The sequence below is a fragment of the Drosophila subpulchrella genome, chromosome X (assembly GCF_014743375.2).
Source record: "Drosophila subpulchrella strain 33 F10 #4 breed RU33 chromosome X, RU_Dsub_v1.1 Primary Assembly, whole genome shotgun sequence".
In the NCBI taxonomy this organism is placed as follows: domain Eukaryota; kingdom Metazoa; phylum Arthropoda; class Insecta; order Diptera; family Drosophilidae; genus Drosophila; species Drosophila subpulchrella.
The window spans coordinates 12,923,583-12,941,483 of record NC_050613.1 but is presented as its reverse complement, the minus strand read 5'-3'; the positions used below and the strand labels follow the sequence as shown (position 1 = coordinate 12,941,483).

Genomic DNA, 17,901 nt, shown 5'->3' with positions numbered 1-17,901 from the left:
AAAAAGTACCTTGGTTTAGTAAATCATTAGATTTTTTTTACTATTTCATATTTTTGGGTCCTTTAATTTCGTAATCGAGTATATAGGTTTAATTTTGCTAAACTCTTCTATAGTGTTGGATTCTTTGATTGCGTAATCGAATAGAAAAGCTTGTTATTTTCCAAAACTATTCTATGTTTTTCGGACCCTCAATTTTGTAATCGAATAGATAGATTGGTTATTTTTTGAACTATTCTATAGTGTTGGATTCTTTAATTTCGTTATTAAATAGATAGGTTAGTTATTTTTTTGAACACTTTTATAGTGTTGGATCCTCTAATTTCGTTATCGAATAGATAGGCTTGTTATTTTTCAAAACTTTTCTAAAATTTTCGGACCCTTAAATTCGTAATCGAATAGATAAATTAGTTGTTTTATAAACTTTTCTATAAACTTTCTATAAACTTTTCAATTTCGTAATCGAATAGATAGGTTTATTTTTCCAATCTCTCCTAAAGTGTTGGATCCTTTGATTTCGTAATCGAATATATAGGCTTGTTATTTTCCAAAACTATTCTATGTTTTTCGGACCCTTGATTTCGTAATCGAATAAATAGATTGGTTATTGTATTGTATCCTCTAATTACGTTGTCGAATAGATAGGTTTGTTTTTTTCCAAAACTAGTCTATATTTTATTAAATCATTTGATTTCGAATGGTCAGGACTTTTACTTTCCTAAGTGTTCTGCATTTTAAGATCCTTTAATTTCGAAACCGATAGCCAGCGCGCCTTAGTGTGGCTGCTCTTGAGAAGAGCAATTAGGGCGGGCGGCAGAACTTTGGGCATTTTTAGCTGGTTTCCCGCGGCGGCGGGGTATATTTAAGGGCTCCGCCCGCGGTCATACCACTTGACGTACCTCACTCGATTCGCGAGCACGCGGCGCTTGGACTCCAGTGGACTGGTAAGAGGTGGCACCATGTGCTCGCTGCCACTCGGCATTCCCATCGAGTTCCAAACGCTGCAATTAACCTTTTTTCCCCCCCAATTTCAATTGTCTTCCTCCGCCCTGCTCTCCACCTCTCCACCTCTCTTGTTCTATCTTTCTGCCTGTGTGCTTGTGTGTATATCGGTGCCCCTAATTGCGTCTCAAAAGCTCCCGAGGAATCGAATCTTTATAGCGAAGGCTTAGTGTCCCGCAAAGAACAGCAAACAGGAGACCGAAGCGACCCAGCGACCATCCAAAACCGGCGTTCTTTATCTCTATCTGGCTTGTTTTTGACTGCTTTGGGTTGAACGCACGCGGAGAATGGAGGGCAAGACAAAGGTGAATGGCTTTGTGGAATCATCGGCTGGTAGGAAGGACTCCACCTCCACCACCACCTCCACGGTGGACGAGCAGCTGCAGGATGGCCTTAGCTGTCGGGAACTGTTCGAGAACGGTGATGGTCTCACCTACAAGTGAGTGGTATCCCGAAAACTCATGGCATTACCATTACCAGTAAACCATATTAACCCTTCCGAAATCCCCCTTCCCAACACCCCCACAGCGACTTTCTCATATTACCCGGCTACATAGACTTCACCGCCGAGGAGGTTGATCTCAGTTCGCCGCTGACCAAGTCGTTGACACTGAGGGCTCCTCTGGTTAGTTCGCCCATGGACACGGTAACCGAATCGGAGATGGCCATCGCCATGGCGGTAAGTATCGGATTGTAAAGATCTGTATTAGATGTATATACCCAATTATGGCCCAGAACCGCTGGCGGGTTCGCCTGAGCTGTGCTAGCCTGTGGTTGTAACTCAACACTCTTATGCGCCTCTCTAACCGCCAATGTCTCTATCCAAAAAATTGCATTACTCACTATCACGCATTCGAATCCCGCGCGCAGCTGTGTGGTGGCATTGGGATCATCCATCACAACTGCACGCCGGAATACCAGGCGTTGGAGGTGCACAAGGTTAAGAAGTACAAGCACGGCTTCATGCGCGACCCCTCGGTGATGTCGCCCACGAATACGGTGGGGGATGTGTTGGAGGCGAGGCGGAAGAACGGATTCACCGGCTATCCGGTCACCGAGAATGGCAAACTGGGCGGCAAGCTGCTGGGCATGGTAACGTCGCGGGACATCGACTTCCGTGAGAATCAGCCGGAGATCCTGTTGGCCGACATCATGACCACCGAACTGGTGACCGCCCCCAATGGCATCAATCTGCCCACGGCGAACGCCATCCTAGAGAAGAGCAAGAAGGGCAAGCTGCCGATTATCAATCAGGCCGGCGAACTGGTGGCCATGATTGCCCGTACGGATTTGAAGAAGGCTCGCTCCTATCCGAACGCCTCCAAGGATTCCAATAAGCAGCTCCTCGTCGGCGCCGCCATCGGCACGAGGTCGGAGGACAAGGCGCGACTGGCCCTGCTGGTGGCCAATGGCGTGGACGTAATCGTGCTCGACTCCTCGCAGGGCAACTCCGTCTACCAGGTGGAGATGATCAAGTACATGAAGGAGACCTATCCGGAGCTCCAGGTCATCGGCGGCAATGGTGAGTTCACGGCCAGTCTTTCCACTTCTTTCTTATGTTATAATAATATTGAAAATGTTGTTTCAAAAGCTAGCTTAGTCTTTTTAAAAAGTACATACAAATATTAAAAGAAAGAATTTATTTTCCTCAAATACTTTAAGTCGAAAATAGGCATCACATTTAGAGACTTTTACTTCTATTATTTTTTTCACAAAAAGAACCAACACTTTCTTATAAGATCCATGTATTTTATTATTTGTTAAAAAAATGTTGCATACTTTCTGAAAAATTCAGCTTTATATTAATATCTTTTACGAGAAAATTAATTTAGCTACGTTTAAACTTAAATGAACAATTTCCCATAAATAAAACTATTTGGGGGTCAAAAGCCTGAAGAGTTTATAGAATGAAAGAAAATATATAAAAAGTAAAAAAAAGAATACCTCAGTCTAAAAACATAATGAAATTTTAGGATTTTTAAGACAGAACATTAAACATAATTATAATGCTATCCCTAAGTCAGATACTTGAAATCAACATCAGAATGTTTCATTTTTCTTGAATGCAACATTACAACATTGTATTTTTTTTAGTTTGTCATTTAAATTAAATTTAAATGGCGCATAAAAAGAACTTGGGGTAAAATATAGATATTCCAAATTTTTAGAATCAGCAAATAAAAAGAACGCAAAGCTTTTTGATAAAGTGGTTTAATTGGGTTTTGAGAGCAATTATATTTCCATTATCTACCGCTATGACTAATTACGTCGCGATCAGGTACATAATATTGTACCAATAATGAATTGGGTTCAACCATATTGTTATCTTTAATATCACGAGATGGCTATTGGGCGTACCAAGATAATATTTAATATCAAATATGCTCCAAAATTGGATTAGCTTGAATGCATTTTAGAAAAATATTTACTTATGAAATTTAGGACTTCACAACTAACTGATATCCTTTCGTTTACCAGTGGTAACCCGTGCCCAGGCCAAAAATCTCATCGAGGCCGGCGTCGACGGACTGCGTGTGGGCATGGGCTCCGGCTCCATCTGCATCACCCAGGAGGTGATGGCCTGCGGATGTCCCCAGGCCACGGCTGTCTACCAGGTGTCCACGTACGCCCGCCAGTTCGGAGTGCCCGTGATCGCGGACGGAGGCATCCAGTCGATTGGACACATTGTGAAGGCAATTGCCCTGGGAGCCAGCGCTGTGATGATGGGCTCCCTGCTCGCCGGCACATCGGAGGCACCCGGCGAGTACTTCTTCTCGGATGGAGTGCGCCTCAAGAAGTACCGCGGCATGGGCTCCCTGGAGGCCATGGAGCGTGGCGATGCCAAGGGCGCAGCCATGTCGCGATACTATCACAACGAGATGGACAAAATGAAGGTGGCACAGGGCGTCAGCGGAAGCATCGTGGACAAGGGCAGTGTGCTGCGCTATTTGCCCTATCTGGAGTGCGGTCTGCAGCACAGTTGTCAGGATATCGGTGCCAATTCTGTGAATAAGTTGAGGTATAGTGATGGAATTTTACCTATTTCTGACTATTTCTGACCTCTATTTCATCTTTCACCAGGGATATGATCTACAACGGCCAACTGCGCTTCATGAAGCGCACCCATTCCGCTCAGCTGGAGGGCAATGTCCACGGCCTCTTCAGTTATGAGAAGCGCCTCTTCTAACATACGACCACGGCTGCGGCGGAAATGGGCACTGGAGGAGTGGCTGCCTCTGTCCTTCATCACCAGCAGCAGCAGCAACACCAGCAGCAGCAACAGCATCGCCACCGATCTGGAGCAGCCAATCTGCTCGACTACACCCGCCGATTCGATCGCAAGTGAGAGTATTGGACAGCAACAAACGCTCGGACAGCGCAACCTTAACATCCCCCCCCCCCCCCCCTGAAGTTTTACCAGTGTTAGGTTAAGTCTCGTTGGAATCGCCGACGTTAACGATTACGATTCCAAAATAGATTCCCTTTTTTGGTGGCGCTGGAGGTTACCTCGAATCGCCCGCATACATGTGTATACCCTATCCATCTGTCTGGTTGGCAGAAAATCCTATTATTAAGTGTTTACAGGTTACTTGATCTGTATAGAAACTACGTAATCTTCATATATTTGCTATATATATATCTTTATCTAAATCAAGTGCAACGCGTTTGTTGGCCGCTTACTTATTTGGCACGCTATATGTACATAGATGTTAATCCTCTATTTGTATAGTGTTGGATGTTTACTATTATGATGAAGCTAGCTTCAAGTTTTAAAACTCTGCCAAACTTATTAAATGTGAACAGAAACTAAATGGAAAAAGTATTGCGAAGCAATTTTGTATTACTGTTCCGGCTTTGTGGGGGTCAAACCTTATCAGCACCTTCTGGAAGGGATTTGGGTCTTATCACTATACTTATTAATAATGTAGTGTGTTTTAGGTTCTGTGGCATATACAATGGATTTCTGTTTATTGCTTGTTTTAGTTTTTAAAAAGTCAGGCAGGCAAAAAGCATTTTGGGAGCGATAAAAAGGATTTTCTGGAAATCTAAATCTGAAAACCCAGAAAGGTTTTGGAATTTTTTTGTCGGCACTTTTAAGATGTTTATCTGATGCTTTTCATATTTGGGATACTTTACAAAACTACATAACCCTTTTACAATAAAAAAGCATTTGTTATTTTTTGAGAATATAGATTTATATATTTCGATATATTGAAGTACATAAGTATACGTTTGAATATAGATTAAATTTAGCAATGAATCGAAAAGATTTTGATGTTGGTTAACCCTTGATAAGGACACTTAAATAAGCTATATACAGTGTAAAAAATGTCGTTAGGAGCCAAAGTATAGACATAGAAAAATTGAGGTTAAGTACGAGATTTTGGAAAGCAGTCACTCAAACACACAACATTCCTAGCGCTGTCTCGCTCTTTAGCTTGTTCTCGCTTACTCACACCCACTCAGGCTTATCAAAAATATATGTATATAATATATATGTATGTATATGCTAATATATATGTGTGTATATTTGGAGCTAAAGCCTTATTTTCGCGACCTGATTTCTCGGCTTAGTTATGTCCTTTTTTCTGACATATTAAAAATACAATCGATGCTATCTGTTATTCTGTTATTATCTGTTATCTGTTATTAAAATAAAAACAATACTAACGCCACTGGAATTTTCAAAATGCTTAAAGTGTTAGATGTTCAAAGCACAAAATATGGATTGAAAAGTTCTAGCACTGCTTTGAAGAAAACTACGAAAGGTTGTTTACTTAAAATCTTAGATATGGTTTTCTAGTTATATTTCAATTGAAATAAACTGATACAAAATGTATTCCATAAAAATCCAAATTCGAAATATATTTTGTAAACGTTATAGTTGTGTGATTACGACTCGAAACTTGGCTGAGAAATCAGTTCGTAAAAATGTGTCTTACAGGAAAACATCCATATCGGTTCAGATAAGATCGAATCAACTGGATTGGGGTGGATCGAGTTGGGGATTGGATGGGTGGGTCCTCTCAGTGGGCGGGATTATCGGGGGCGAGGCAATGCCACTTTTCGTGAAAGTGGTCTGGCAATCGGATGCAGTCGAGCCACTGCTGCAGGCGGTCGCCCTTGCTCTGGGCGCCCAGTTGCAGGCTGCCGAGGAAGTCGTTGCTCTTGCCGAGGTCCTTGTCCCAGACGGTCAGGATGAGCATCTCCTTGTTTAGGTCATGGGGACTGGCCTCGAAGTAGAACTCCTCGTTGAAGATTGGATTGAGCGTGCGCCACTTGACGCTGGTCTTGTGCTTCTTGTTCTTGTGCGCATCCGGCTTGAGTTGGCTATCCAAATGGGGTAATCGGTATAATTCAGAGATGGTTACGTTGCGCATCCTGGTACTCACATCTTGACAAAGGGATCGGAGCTGCCGTTGTTGTCCATGGCCATCAGGTTGATGCACTGCTTCACGTTCACCACCAGCGCCCTTCGCTTCGTGTTGTAGCACAGTGAGAGCAGCATCTTGCCGTTGGGCCAATTCTGGGCCATCTCCGCCGCGTTGCTGTACTGGTCCTCCACGCCCAGGGGCACCGAAATCCGGTATTGCGAAGTGCTGTGCACCTGAAAACGAATCAAATGGATAATATTTTGTTATCAATTATTTGATATTCGAGAAAATCACAGAATTTACCTAAAAGGTGTCTAAAAGTATGCAAACATTTTTTTAAACAGACAGGTCGATGTTCTTTTGCTCACTTTATACTTTTTGTCATATTGAAGGCTGTTTTTATTGACATCACCTGGAAATGTGTCTAAAAGTATGCAACAATATTTCTAGAATCCGCAAATAAATGGATGCATTCTGAAAGTCGAAGATCATTTGTTCACTGCATAGTTTTAGACGTCTTCAAAGCTGTTTTCAAACGTAGTGTTATCCCAATACCCAATAAAACAAAATAAAATTTAACTGAAATATAAAAACAAAGTATTACTATCAACTTATGACAGTAAAAAACCTTTTAAACCAAGCCTTTTATAGCACACTTTGTCCATAACAGACTTTCGGCCTTCCGTTGCTAGTTTAAATACTTTTAAATCCAATTACAACTTGGTTGTTAAAACCGAAATAAGCTAAAAGTCAGCGCAAAGTACCCGACTGCAAAAAGGATGTAGCTTTACAACATTAACCGAATCCCTTTGTGCCACAACGTTTGTGCATAAATTCAGTTGGTAGCAGGATATCCGGAGGGCCTTAAAAGCAATTACGCATCCTAACGGTTGCGAAGTTCTGCACAGCAAGAAATCAGTCTAACAAGGTGTCTTAAAGTATCTAGTTCGCTACATAAAGTCGGAAAGAAGGAGTTTTATTTTTCATAGCATACTTTTAGAGACCTTAAGGAGAAGAAAGAAAAATTGGGTATGGTTCTGAAATCGGTTAACAAGGTGTTCAAAAGTATGCAGCAAAAAGGAGGGAACATAGAGTAGGAAAGATGTAGCTTACATTTTTATAGCATACTTTCAGACACCTTTAAAAGTTATTTTTAAAATTGTAGAGGCATAGCCTATTTTTTCTGGTGTACCACCCCAAACTCACCGTGGAAAGGCAGACCTTGGCTGCGCCGAGGAAATCGTGGCCGTACTTGTCATCGTCGAAAAGGGCCACATAGAGCAGCGAGTTGCCCAGCTCCTCGGGCTCCACGCCGACGAACTGCAGCGTTTCGTTGAACTCCGGATTCCGGGTCTTGTGCACCGTCTTGGTGCGCTGCCATCGCGTGTACTTGGTGTGCGCCTCCGGCGTGATGATGTTGAGCTTGCAGTACGGATCCGTCAGTCCGGCGGCATCCATGGCCGGCAGATCCCTTGCCCGCACCATGGTGCAGTCGAGGCTGTGGAAGGCCTCCCGATAGCTAATGGCAATCTCCAGCCAACCGAGCAACGGATCCCGACAGTGCAGCTGCTGTTGCTGATGATGCTGCTGGTACTGCGACTGCGATTGCGATTGCGACTGGGAGTTGCCCGAGTTGTTGGATCCGGAGCCAGAGCTATCGCTGATCGACCAGGAGGAGCTGACGGAGCCGCGACGCAGGAAACTGCTCTCACGCCTCAGCTTGGACATGCTGACGCTGTCGTAATCCGGACACTCCGATGGCCTTTGACTCTGCTGGCGGCCGAAGAAGAAGGAGTTGGACAACTTCCGTTCGCCGCCATCGATGAAACTGCGTATGGATCCATAGGCCCTCAGACGGAAGCTATCCTCCCGCTGCAATCGGCCGGCGGAGGATACGCCCTTGGCCACGCCTCCACCGCCCACTAGGCCCACCACGCCACCGGCGTCCAACTCGTCCTCCGGCTCCGAGTGACCGCTACTGCTGGAGCTGCTGTCGTTCACCCGGATCGTGAGCTTCTTCACCCGCGCTGGACGCGTCGGCGTCGCATGGCAGCTTTGAACGGCCCGCGTGTCTCCTGCGATGACAGAGACAAATACATCGATTAGCGATAGACCTCAATCATCGATAGGTTGTCGATTTTTCCGATAACATGTGCTCTCAATCGAATTTGGAAAGAAGCAATACCTTTACAACAGGTGCAATTCCGATTCTCGGTTTCGTGCGATAATAGCGATAGTCGTACGGTCACGATTTCCGATTAAGACTGCGCTGTATCGGTATCGATAGCAATCGAAATGCACCTAAAACTGATCATCATACTTTGAGGTTAGGAAAACCGCCTTACTGACCAGACTCTGGGCTATCAGATACCGATTCACAGACTGCGATCTTTTCGATAAGCGACAAACTAGATAGAACCCCGATTATAGCGATGGGCGGACGATGATAATAGCGATAGTCGTTGATAAGTCGAAGGTATTTTAGTGGTGTTGCTCTGAATAAAAGATTATAGATTTATCGACGACTGATGAGTTTTAAGCTGGAATGGGAGAAACATCAGAAGAATTCGAGAAGAATTCTTGTGCCTTGATTAATTTCATTGTCATTTTTGTCGAACCGATTTTATAGTTGGAATTGTTATATGACTCTGAACGAACTACACTTATTGACTTTTGATTTTAACCCATCCAGTTGAAGCTCTGATTATGGCTACCATAAAGAAGCGTCTATAACGATTAATTTGGAATTGAACTATTGAAATGGAAACATTTCATGATGTTCCTGAAACGAAATTCGAAAACAATTGTTTAGCTGTTTTCTAAAAAGCATTTGTGGGTTCCGTGGGCTTCTAACATTCAGCATATCACCAAAAAAATCAATTTAACACACTGATTTACAAAAAATATTTCAAATACTGAAAGCTTAATTAGTTTCTAATTACTAGATAGTTAAAAAGACAACCCTATGCTCAAGTTAATAAACGATAAGTTGTCATATTAAAAATTGATTGTATAAAAAATGTGTATTTAAGAGTGTAGTATACTTGTTGCTGCTAAAATCGCGTTTCGTTTTTTGTGTTGCCTTCAAAAAGGTTGGGCTTTATTAAATTCGATTTTGTCTCTGGTGCTTTGCGAGGGATTAAAATTTTTTGCGGCCTTTAAAGCTCCTGTGTTTATGTATCCAATAAAATATGCGACCTTGACCACTGGGCACCAAAAAAGTAAGTAAAATAAACATACTGGAGTGGCATAAAAATAACAAGGGCTTTAAAATCACTTTAAAATATAATTTTATGTGGCTCAAGGCTGGCAAGCATATATTTTAAGCTCTGAAGTACAATAAATTCAATCAGAGACAACTATCTTTATTTTAGTGCATGATTTTAGACACCAATAAAATTAAATATTGTAAAAAACGATGTTTTCCCTACCCAAGTTAACTGAGATATATTATTTGTACAATGTGTGTAGGTACCACACAAAATAATCTTTAAAGATAATGTATGCTTTAGAATAAAGATAAATAAAACGTTCTTATTTGGCACACTAATGTTATAACTTGCATAACTTGTATACCGCAATGTCTCTCGAGCCTTAGTTTAAGGAATGAGGGCAAAGGGTTTAGATTCCTGGCACGTCCTAGCCTGCTATCTATAGCTTCCATTCACAACGCTCTTGAAAACCCCCACTACCCCCGAAAATAATGCCACCCACCTGCCATGGATCCGGGTCCTGGGGTGGGAATGGGCGTGGCACTGGCGCTGCGCGGCATATCGTACTTGGGCAGCCCCTTGAAGAACCAGGCGCCCGACTTCTTCCACATCTCGCGGGTCTCGGAGCAGATGCGGCACAGCCAGATCTCGCGGGAACGCTCGCTGGTGTGGTACCGGATGTTGATGTCCACGCTGCACTTGGCGCACACCGACTGGCGGCAGTCCTCGCACAGGATGCGGTGCGGCCGCAGGATGCCGAAGGTGTCGCCGCAGAGGCGGCAGCAGTTGGGCCCCCGCTCCACGGCATGCTGCTTGATCTTCTCGACCCGCTCCACCAGTCGTCCCACCCGCTGCCGCTCGGCCACCTCGATCTCCTCGTTGCGCCGGATCACCGAGATGATGGCCTCCTGCTCCTCCGGGCGCAGAGGTTCACTGGTCTTTGAGCTGCTCCAGCCGGCTTTTAATCTGCGCAGAAGAGTAATGGAAAGAAATTGAAGTATGGTTCAAGTGATCTCTGGCAATTTGAAACCTCTTCAAAAGGCTTCTAAAAGTATGCTACATTATTATAAATAATGCTAATTATGCTATATTTACGGTCCGAAAATCCTTAGAGGCATTGATTTGACCAAACTACGATTGGAAAACCTTTAAAAAAACATTTTTGACTTAAATCTAAAGCAAAATGTTTTATTCGGCATAACGAAAATGAGGGTCAAAAAGGTGTTCGCTGGATTCAGAATGAGGAATGTCATACCTCGTTGAGCTCGTTGCTTAATTTCCAATCTATTGGCATTCTAACCTGGAAATTTTTTATTTTTGCCATTTTTCGCAAAAATAGATTACAAAAAATGCGAAAATCGGCAAAAAATAAATTTTCCTTGAAGTGATGGGGATCGTTAGCATATTTAGCAAGCTGCTCAAAAAAGTCGGTCTTTTTGCTGTACGCCTTGATTTGGCTAAACTACGATGGAAAAACCGAAAAAAAATTTCGCATTTTTGACAAAAATCTGAATCTCGTATTTTTGACGAAAATCTGAGGGCATTTTTTCGACCTAAAAATTCCGTTTTTTGGCTGCCATAACAAAAATATAAGTCAGAATGAGGGATGTCATACCTCGTTGAGCTCGTTGCTTAATTTCCAATCTATTGGCATTCAAACCTGAAAATTTTCATTTCTGCCAATTATCGAAGAAAACATGATGTAATAATGTAAAAATACGAAAATTGGTCTTAAAGTGATAGGGATCGTAGCAAGCTGCTCATGATTTGGCTAAACTAGCATTGAAACCCCTCTGAAATAAAACGTTTTTTTGACTAAAATCTTATCTGGAAAAACCGCAAATAATACGAGTATTTTTGATTAATAACTGAATATCTTTATACGCCCTAAAAAAAGTGTTTTGGTTGGCATAATGCAAGTGAAGGAAGTCTTTAGCTTGACACCAAGCATTTAAAATCAGGCGGTCTCTAGGGCATAACACTAAATTACAATTTTTTAAAGCATACTTTATGACACCTTTTTAAAATGCCTTCAAAAAACCAGGGATATGTATAACATTTTTGTACTGCTAAGTTAACAATTGACCAAGGCAAGTAAACTTAATCGTTTGCTATTTAAAATGTATGCGGATTATCATTATAAATCGATCTTAACTTTCTGTTTGTGGTTAACCCGGCAAGGCGGAAAATTATAAATGCGGCGGCTTCTACGCAAATGTGTAAAAGGTGCAAAAGTGGGTGGGCTGGGGATGAGTGGCTGCCTAATGAGCATCGTTAGTTGTGGGTCGCCTAATGCGGTTTCCATGTTGCCCAGCCACTTGGCCAAAAATGTTGGGTTCAAAGTTAATTAACTCGTTCATGCTGTTGGGTCCCAAGTGCTCGGTTCATTTCACCCATTACTCATAAAACGAAGGAGACCGAATTCGGTTTGAAAGAGTCTAAAGCATGCATATTAATATAATCTTTTTAAATTAAAATTAAATTAAATATGGGTATAACATTTATTTTTGCATTTTATATCGCAATGTCTACAAATAAATTATGAAAACTATACCACATTTGTGACTAAAGGTGTCTAAAAGTATGCAGTAAATAAAGAACGTCGCCTTACGGTATGAATTCATAGGACTTCCGGGCTAAAAATATACTGTTGCATACTTTTAGACACCTTTACAAGTGACTTCAAAGCCCTAGTAAATTCTGTGGCTTTTGAGTTTGTATGAAAACCAAGTTTTTAAGGCAACTGGCTTATTTGCATTGCTTCTGATTGTTCCGCTTGGCCATGTTATGCCTAAGCTTCGTTTTTTTTTTGAAAACAAGTGGGTGCGTGTTGCCTTCACGTGGGGTTTATTGACTTCCCTTGTATTCATATACATATATCTGATTGTGTGGCCATGCGAGTTGGCTCCACGGTCTGTGTGTGTGTTTTTTGGGAGGGTGGGCGTTGGCCTAAATGCCCTTGCAGGTTCCTTAACATAATAATTAAATTACAAATTCGGTTAGTGCTCTATCAACATTTGCCTCTGTGGCAACGAGGTTTTTTCCCGAATAAGCAAATAAATAGCACTCCAGGCACTCAAAGTTTTGCCCCGATCGAGGCACTTGAGTGACATTTAACCCCTGTCCTGGGGACAGGAACAGGGATAAAGTCCTGTCCTGCGGCTTGAGTTGAGCGCCAGCGCCAAAATTGATGGTTAGGCCGGAGTTTATTGTTGCCAAAAATCTGATTGTTTCAGCCATGACCATGAACCTAACCGCAAATTTAGGCATTATCTTTGCCAAAAGACAATGAGCGAAAATAACTTTACTTACAGTTGACTGAATGACGAAGTCAATTCATGGCCTTAACTTGACTTTCATGAAATTTAATCTATCAAAGAATAAGCAGTGAACTCGCTATTAAAGAATAAATTCACCGTGAAATGGCTTTTTTTTGGGGTATTGATAAGCATGCAATTTTTTTGGAATATTGACTAAAATAAAAATATTTACATAAACAGAGAGATACTCTTTTTTAATATTTTTTGTGCCTATTTATAGAAAATATATATTTCATTAGGTAGATTTCTATACCAAGAATAGTAAACACTTTATAACAACTTTATCAAGTACCCCAACTTGAATAGGTCCCAAAACTTTGCTCAATATGGCTAATTGAAAAGTTCTCTTACAAGAGCAAACATAAAAGTCTGGCCTTAACAATAAGAAACCTGAATTTACCTCGATTCACAATTGTACTTGGGCTCCTTCAGTTCAAAAGTGAAATTAATCTAGAGAAAGAAAAAAGAGCAAAGCAAAAAATGAAATGTACCATGAAGCTCGATTTCCTTTCTGAAAGGGAAAAGCGAGCTTTGTGTTCGGACCTGAGTTTGCTTTCGATTTGAATGCAATACACGAAGCTTTATTAGGATAGCCTTTTTCTTGAAATTGTCCTGCCGTTATGTATTTCGATATATATGAGTCTTAGGTCCTTTTTTATTAACTCTATGCTCCCTTCTTAAAGATGATTTCCAAATAAATGTCGCCTGTCTGACTTTGCGGCCTGAACTGAATTTAGTGAAAGTCAAAGTGCTTGCCGTCAGATTTGGTGGCCCGGCAAAGATCGTCTCATTTGCATAGTTAAGCATCCCGAACCCAACGCACTGGAGGAGCGTCTGGCATGTGGCCGCGATTTGAGTTTCGCGTTAATTCTCCACTTGCCTTTTAGCTTCATTCACTTCCCTGAGTTTCAGTGGATGTGGAAGCAGAGGTGTACGTGGATGTGGATGTGGATGTCCCCATCCCATGTGGATGTGAACGTGGACTGGGATGTGGAAGTGGATGTGGATGTGGATGTGGGTGTGGATGTGGGACTTTGACTCCCTTGAGCTGTAATTTGAATTTCAAGTACGGAGCCAATGCCACGAGCGCAGCGCTTAGTGTTCAGTGCTCAGCCACCCCAAACCTTTGGCACTGGCACTACAGGTCCACCCTGGCCTCCCTGTGTAACCCCTCACTCGCTGGCGAACGCACAGAAAGCTCTTTGTTTCTATGCTGCTGTGTGTTAGGGTGGGCCTTGGTTTAATGCAAGATAATTGGTTCAGTTTAGCGAACTCAAAATAGCACCCCCAAAGAGTTGGTGCAATATTACTTATACGCAGTGTTGCTCCTATGCATTCATTGTTTCAGTATAGGAAAATAATGTAATATTTAAATTTTGTTATAAACAAAGTGCATCAATGAGTAAAGCTTTAACACTTCTCTTTAACATTTCCATATTTTTTTTTAGAATATCACTTATACGCAGGAAACTACAGGTATTTTATTTAACATTTTTGTAGAAATTAAATTAAAATTGTACTATAAAACTAAGAACTGCAACTCATTAATATTAAACCGACCTTTGTAATATGTAGGTATAAGAGAAAACATAGTCTTATCAGAATCAACAGATGACTCTGTTATAAGAAATTTATTCATTTTATTGTAATGCAATGAAAAATATACCCTTATAAAAAGTTTCGGCTTAATTCAATGAAAACTTTAGCCTGATCAGAATTATCAGGTGACTCTGTTAAAAGCACATTATTCAAACAGTTGAAAAACTATCAATATTCTTTTTAAAGACTCCACTTTAAGCTTATTTTTATGCAAACCTAAAAAAAATAATTTCTAGTAGCGTAATGCTAATGAAGTTGTGGTTAAACCAGGTCCACCCTAACTTGGCTGTCTGTGTGCAAGAGCGTGAGTGCTTACAATGTAGCGGGCGAACGGAAGTGTAAATTGCACACTTGAAACCTGCCAGCCTTCACCGCCCCCTACCACCCAGAACCGCCCCAAAACCACCACAAAAACACCCCACTGTGCGTGTCTGTGTGCGACTTTTTTTTTGTATTTTTAATGCGCCCAAGTCGCATCCACAGTCAGCTGGGATTGATTTGAGTCGAATTGAGTCGAGTTGAGTTGGTTGGCCCCAAACAGTATGCTATGCGGAGCATATGTTGGGGATATATGGTGGGATATATAGATATACTACTCGTTGGGAACCGGGCAAATGGTTCCATTTCGTTTTGAGGAATGGAGGATGGTATTCGGTTGAATCGCAAATCATGTAAACGGTCCCCGCGCCTTTTTTTCTCTTCTTTTTTTTATTTCTTTTACTTAAGCCCTCCCATCAAGTGCAATAAATAAATGAAAGGCTCAGCGAGGGGCCATAAAAACCTCTGGCTGGCTGGCGAAATTGTCGTAAAAAATGGTGCGTTATTAAAATTTAATTAATCTGTCAGCATGCAACAATTATGATTAGAGAGTTGGCGCGCAAACGTGGTAACACGCGGTTCTCCTTGAGTACCCACACTCTGGAGCTCTATACTTGACAGCTCAGGGACACTCCATATCGTACTTCATATGATATATCCCTATATATGTATATATGTGCCTTCTCTGTGTGAGTGCGCACATGTATTTGATTTGATTAGGCTTTCGGCTAATCAGCCGCAACCACACGCACACACAGTCAAAGTTAATTAAATTATGGCCAAAGCTTTTGTCACATTGTTGCTGGTTGTTGTTCTTGTTTGTTATAAGGACTCACATAGAAACGCACCGCAAAAAATAGAAGAAAAAAAAAAGAGAAAGCACTCTTATCATTGCAGCTGCTGTGACGCACTCAAAACGAAAGCCAATTGTTGCATTTCAATGCCATTTCGAGGATAATGTGCCGTCTACACTGTACGCACTATGTTTCTCTTATACACTTTGCACACTTTATGCATGCAAAATGCGAAATGCAATTGCAAATACACCGTACTTACTTGGCACGCAGGGCGAGTTGCCTGTCGCTCGGGCAGACGAACTTGTTGGCCGTGTTGTTGCGATTCTGGAAGTCCATCGTGTCCAGTCACATTATATACGTATATTAAGCTCCAGTCCGCTGGCCTCTTTCGTATTTGTTATTCTTTGGCCTATTGGGCGGTACGAGATGGGGCCCAAGAACGGATGCGAAAACACGTCCGAGTGCGCGGGCAGCTGGTGTGCGACTGACGCAACGCAACGCGGTCGAAGGAAAGGCGAATGGCCAAATGGAGTCGGCCTTTAACCGTTATCGCAGCCGCCAGGGGTGGCACTTTCGAAGTCGGGGTGTATCGAAAGGACAGAAGTCTGTGGGATATATGGACATGGAGGTTAGGATAAGTGATACGATGATAGAAAATAATCCTTTTTAGAACAAGTAAGCATCTATTTTAAATTTAAGAGGTGTATGTATGCATATATATTTTAAGTTTAACACTAATTCTTAAGCATGTTGTAGATATAGGGGATAGGATTTTACATGATAATATTTAATTTGTATTTAAATTCCTTTAAACTTAGAATATAATATGGGTAATATCTTTTAAATAAAAAAAACATTGCATTTCAAAGGATACTCAAAAATGTCTTTTCAATTCCTACTCCTCGGCTACTTCTAAAACTTTGGTCTGCAATTTCTAAGATATAATAAACCACTTTTCATTGCATACTTCAGGGCGGTTGTAACTTCAGGGCGGTTTCAAATCAGGATAACAGAATACATATATTTTGTTCTTAAATAAACCTATTATATTATAATTAAAAAGATAGGTTCAGAAAGAGAATGAATTGAAATGTTGGTTTCAGTGGTTTATCACCAAACTCCAATATTTCATTAGTTTACTATAGTAATACCTAGTAACATGAATTAGGATTATTAGTTAAGTCTCGCTAAGTTGATCGATAGGTACATAGATCCAAGGGGGTCATCCCTAGAAACTATCGCCTCGCCTGCCTCCGCAGCTCCCCTCGCCCCGCCTGTTGCACAGTGGAGTCGGTTAACGACCATATGGCCGCGCGCAGGGAGATACCACAGTGCCGGGCACCGAGGCATGGGATGGGTTGTGCTGGAGCTTTGTCATATTTGCACGCGCACAGGCCGAAAGCAAAGCTCGCGGACCCAAGCCTTCTGAAACGCACCATCTGTGATGACAATTTTTTCCACTCTCTGGTAGCTGAAATTAAGGATATCTTTTCCTGTTTTATTTTGAAACAATCACATTATTGTATTTTTAAAAACCAAAACCAAAGGTGCCTAGAAGTATGCTACTATATCTTTAGCCACGTATTTATTTCGAAATATGAGTATACTTTATAATTATCTTTATTTTTTCTCTGTACTTCATTGCTGTTCTTAAATTTACAAAGGTTTACTGGTTCTGTCCTACATAAACGATTTAAAATATAACTTATAATTATAGTTTTTAATATAATATTATTATAAGTACCATGTAACTTATTTGGCAATCTAAGTTGTTTTTCGAATACCAGCTAATAACTAAGGATGTTTTGGAGTGAAAATAGCCATGTGGTTCGCACTGAATAAAGGCTCGGTGTCTCTCCATCTCACTCGCTCTCTCAGGCTCTGCTTTGCCCGTCCCGCTTCCTCGCAACATAATTGTATTGCATACTTTCCGGTGGGGCTTTTGTTGAAAAGGAAAAAAGGGCACGTTTTTCAAGAATCAAAAAGAGTGCAGAATTCCATGCGACGACGGATTCAGAAACCTGAGTTCTGGCTTACAGAATGTCATACCAGCTAGTATCTCTATCTCTCTGAATTTTGCAAAATTCTGTTTACCCAGAGGCCAAGGTCCAAGGTCCAGCTGAAATGCCAAGCCATGAAGGGTGTTGATTTTGAAGCGGCATGAAAATGGGAAAATGTGAAAGTTTTCCGACCCAAAACCGAAGGCTTTGCTCCTATGTATCACCATCAACCAATGTCAGAGGCGACAGAACTCGGCCGATTGCCATACCACTCACGTACA

At 41.6% G+C, this 17,901-nt stretch overlaps 2 protein-coding genes across 2 annotated transcripts; one reads left to right on the top strand and one right to left on the bottom strand.

The window, feature by feature from the left end:
* Nucleotides 1-867: 867 nt before the first annotated feature.
* LOC119558395 (inosine-5'-monophosphate dehydrogenase) lies at nt 868-4,811 on the top strand. Its single transcript, XM_037871922.1, has 6 exons — nt 868-941; nt 1,134-1,438; nt 1,528-1,678; nt 1,870-2,521; nt 3,478-4,018; nt 4,081-4,811. Exons 2-6 carry the CDS (start codon nt 1,287-1,289, stop codon nt 4,184-4,186), a joined length of 1,602 nt encoding a protein of 533 aa, XP_037727850.1. The 5' UTR covers nt 868-941; nt 1,134-1,286; the 3' UTR covers nt 4,187-4,811.
* A 411-nt stretch (nt 4,812-5,222) lies between these two features.
* LOC119558394 (rabphilin-3A) lies at nt 5,223-16,111 on the bottom strand. The gene is made up of 5 exons (XM_037871921.1): nt 15,880-16,111; nt 10,089-10,552; nt 7,581-8,449; nt 6,393-6,607; nt 5,223-6,330 (listed from the first exon to the last, which is right to left on the bottom strand). Exons 1-5 carry the CDS (start codon nt 15,954-15,956, stop codon nt 6,027-6,029), a joined length of 1,929 nt encoding a protein of 642 aa, XP_037727849.1. The 5' UTR covers nt 15,957-16,111; the 3' UTR covers nt 5,223-6,026.
* Between the last annotated feature and the right edge of the window lie 1,790 nt (nt 16,112-17,901).

Coding starts and splice junctions, on each gene's coding strand:
- LOC119558395 (XM_037871922.1), top strand. CDS start 1,287: ATGGAGGGCAAGACAAAGGTGAATGGCTTTGTGGAATCATCGGCTGGT. Junction 1,439..1,527: donor GGTGATGGTCTCACCTACAA/GTGAGTGGTATC, acceptor ACACCCCCACAG/CGACTTTCTCATATTACCCG. Junction 4,019..4,080: donor AATTCTGTGAATAAGTTGAG/GTATAGTGATGG, acceptor ATCTTTCACCAG/GGATATGATCTACAACGGCC.
- LOC119558394 (XM_037871921.1), bottom strand. CDS start 15,956: ATGGACTTCCAGAATCGCAACAACACGGCCAACAAGTTCGTCTGCCCG. Junction 10,553..15,879: donor CAACTCGCCCTGCGTGCCAA/GTAAGTACGGTG, acceptor TCTTCTGCGCAG/ATTAAAAGCCGGCTGGAGCA. Junction 8,450..10,088: donor AGGACCCGGATCCATGGCAG/GTGGGTGGCATT, acceptor CTGTCATCGCAG/GAGACACGCGGGCCGTTCAA.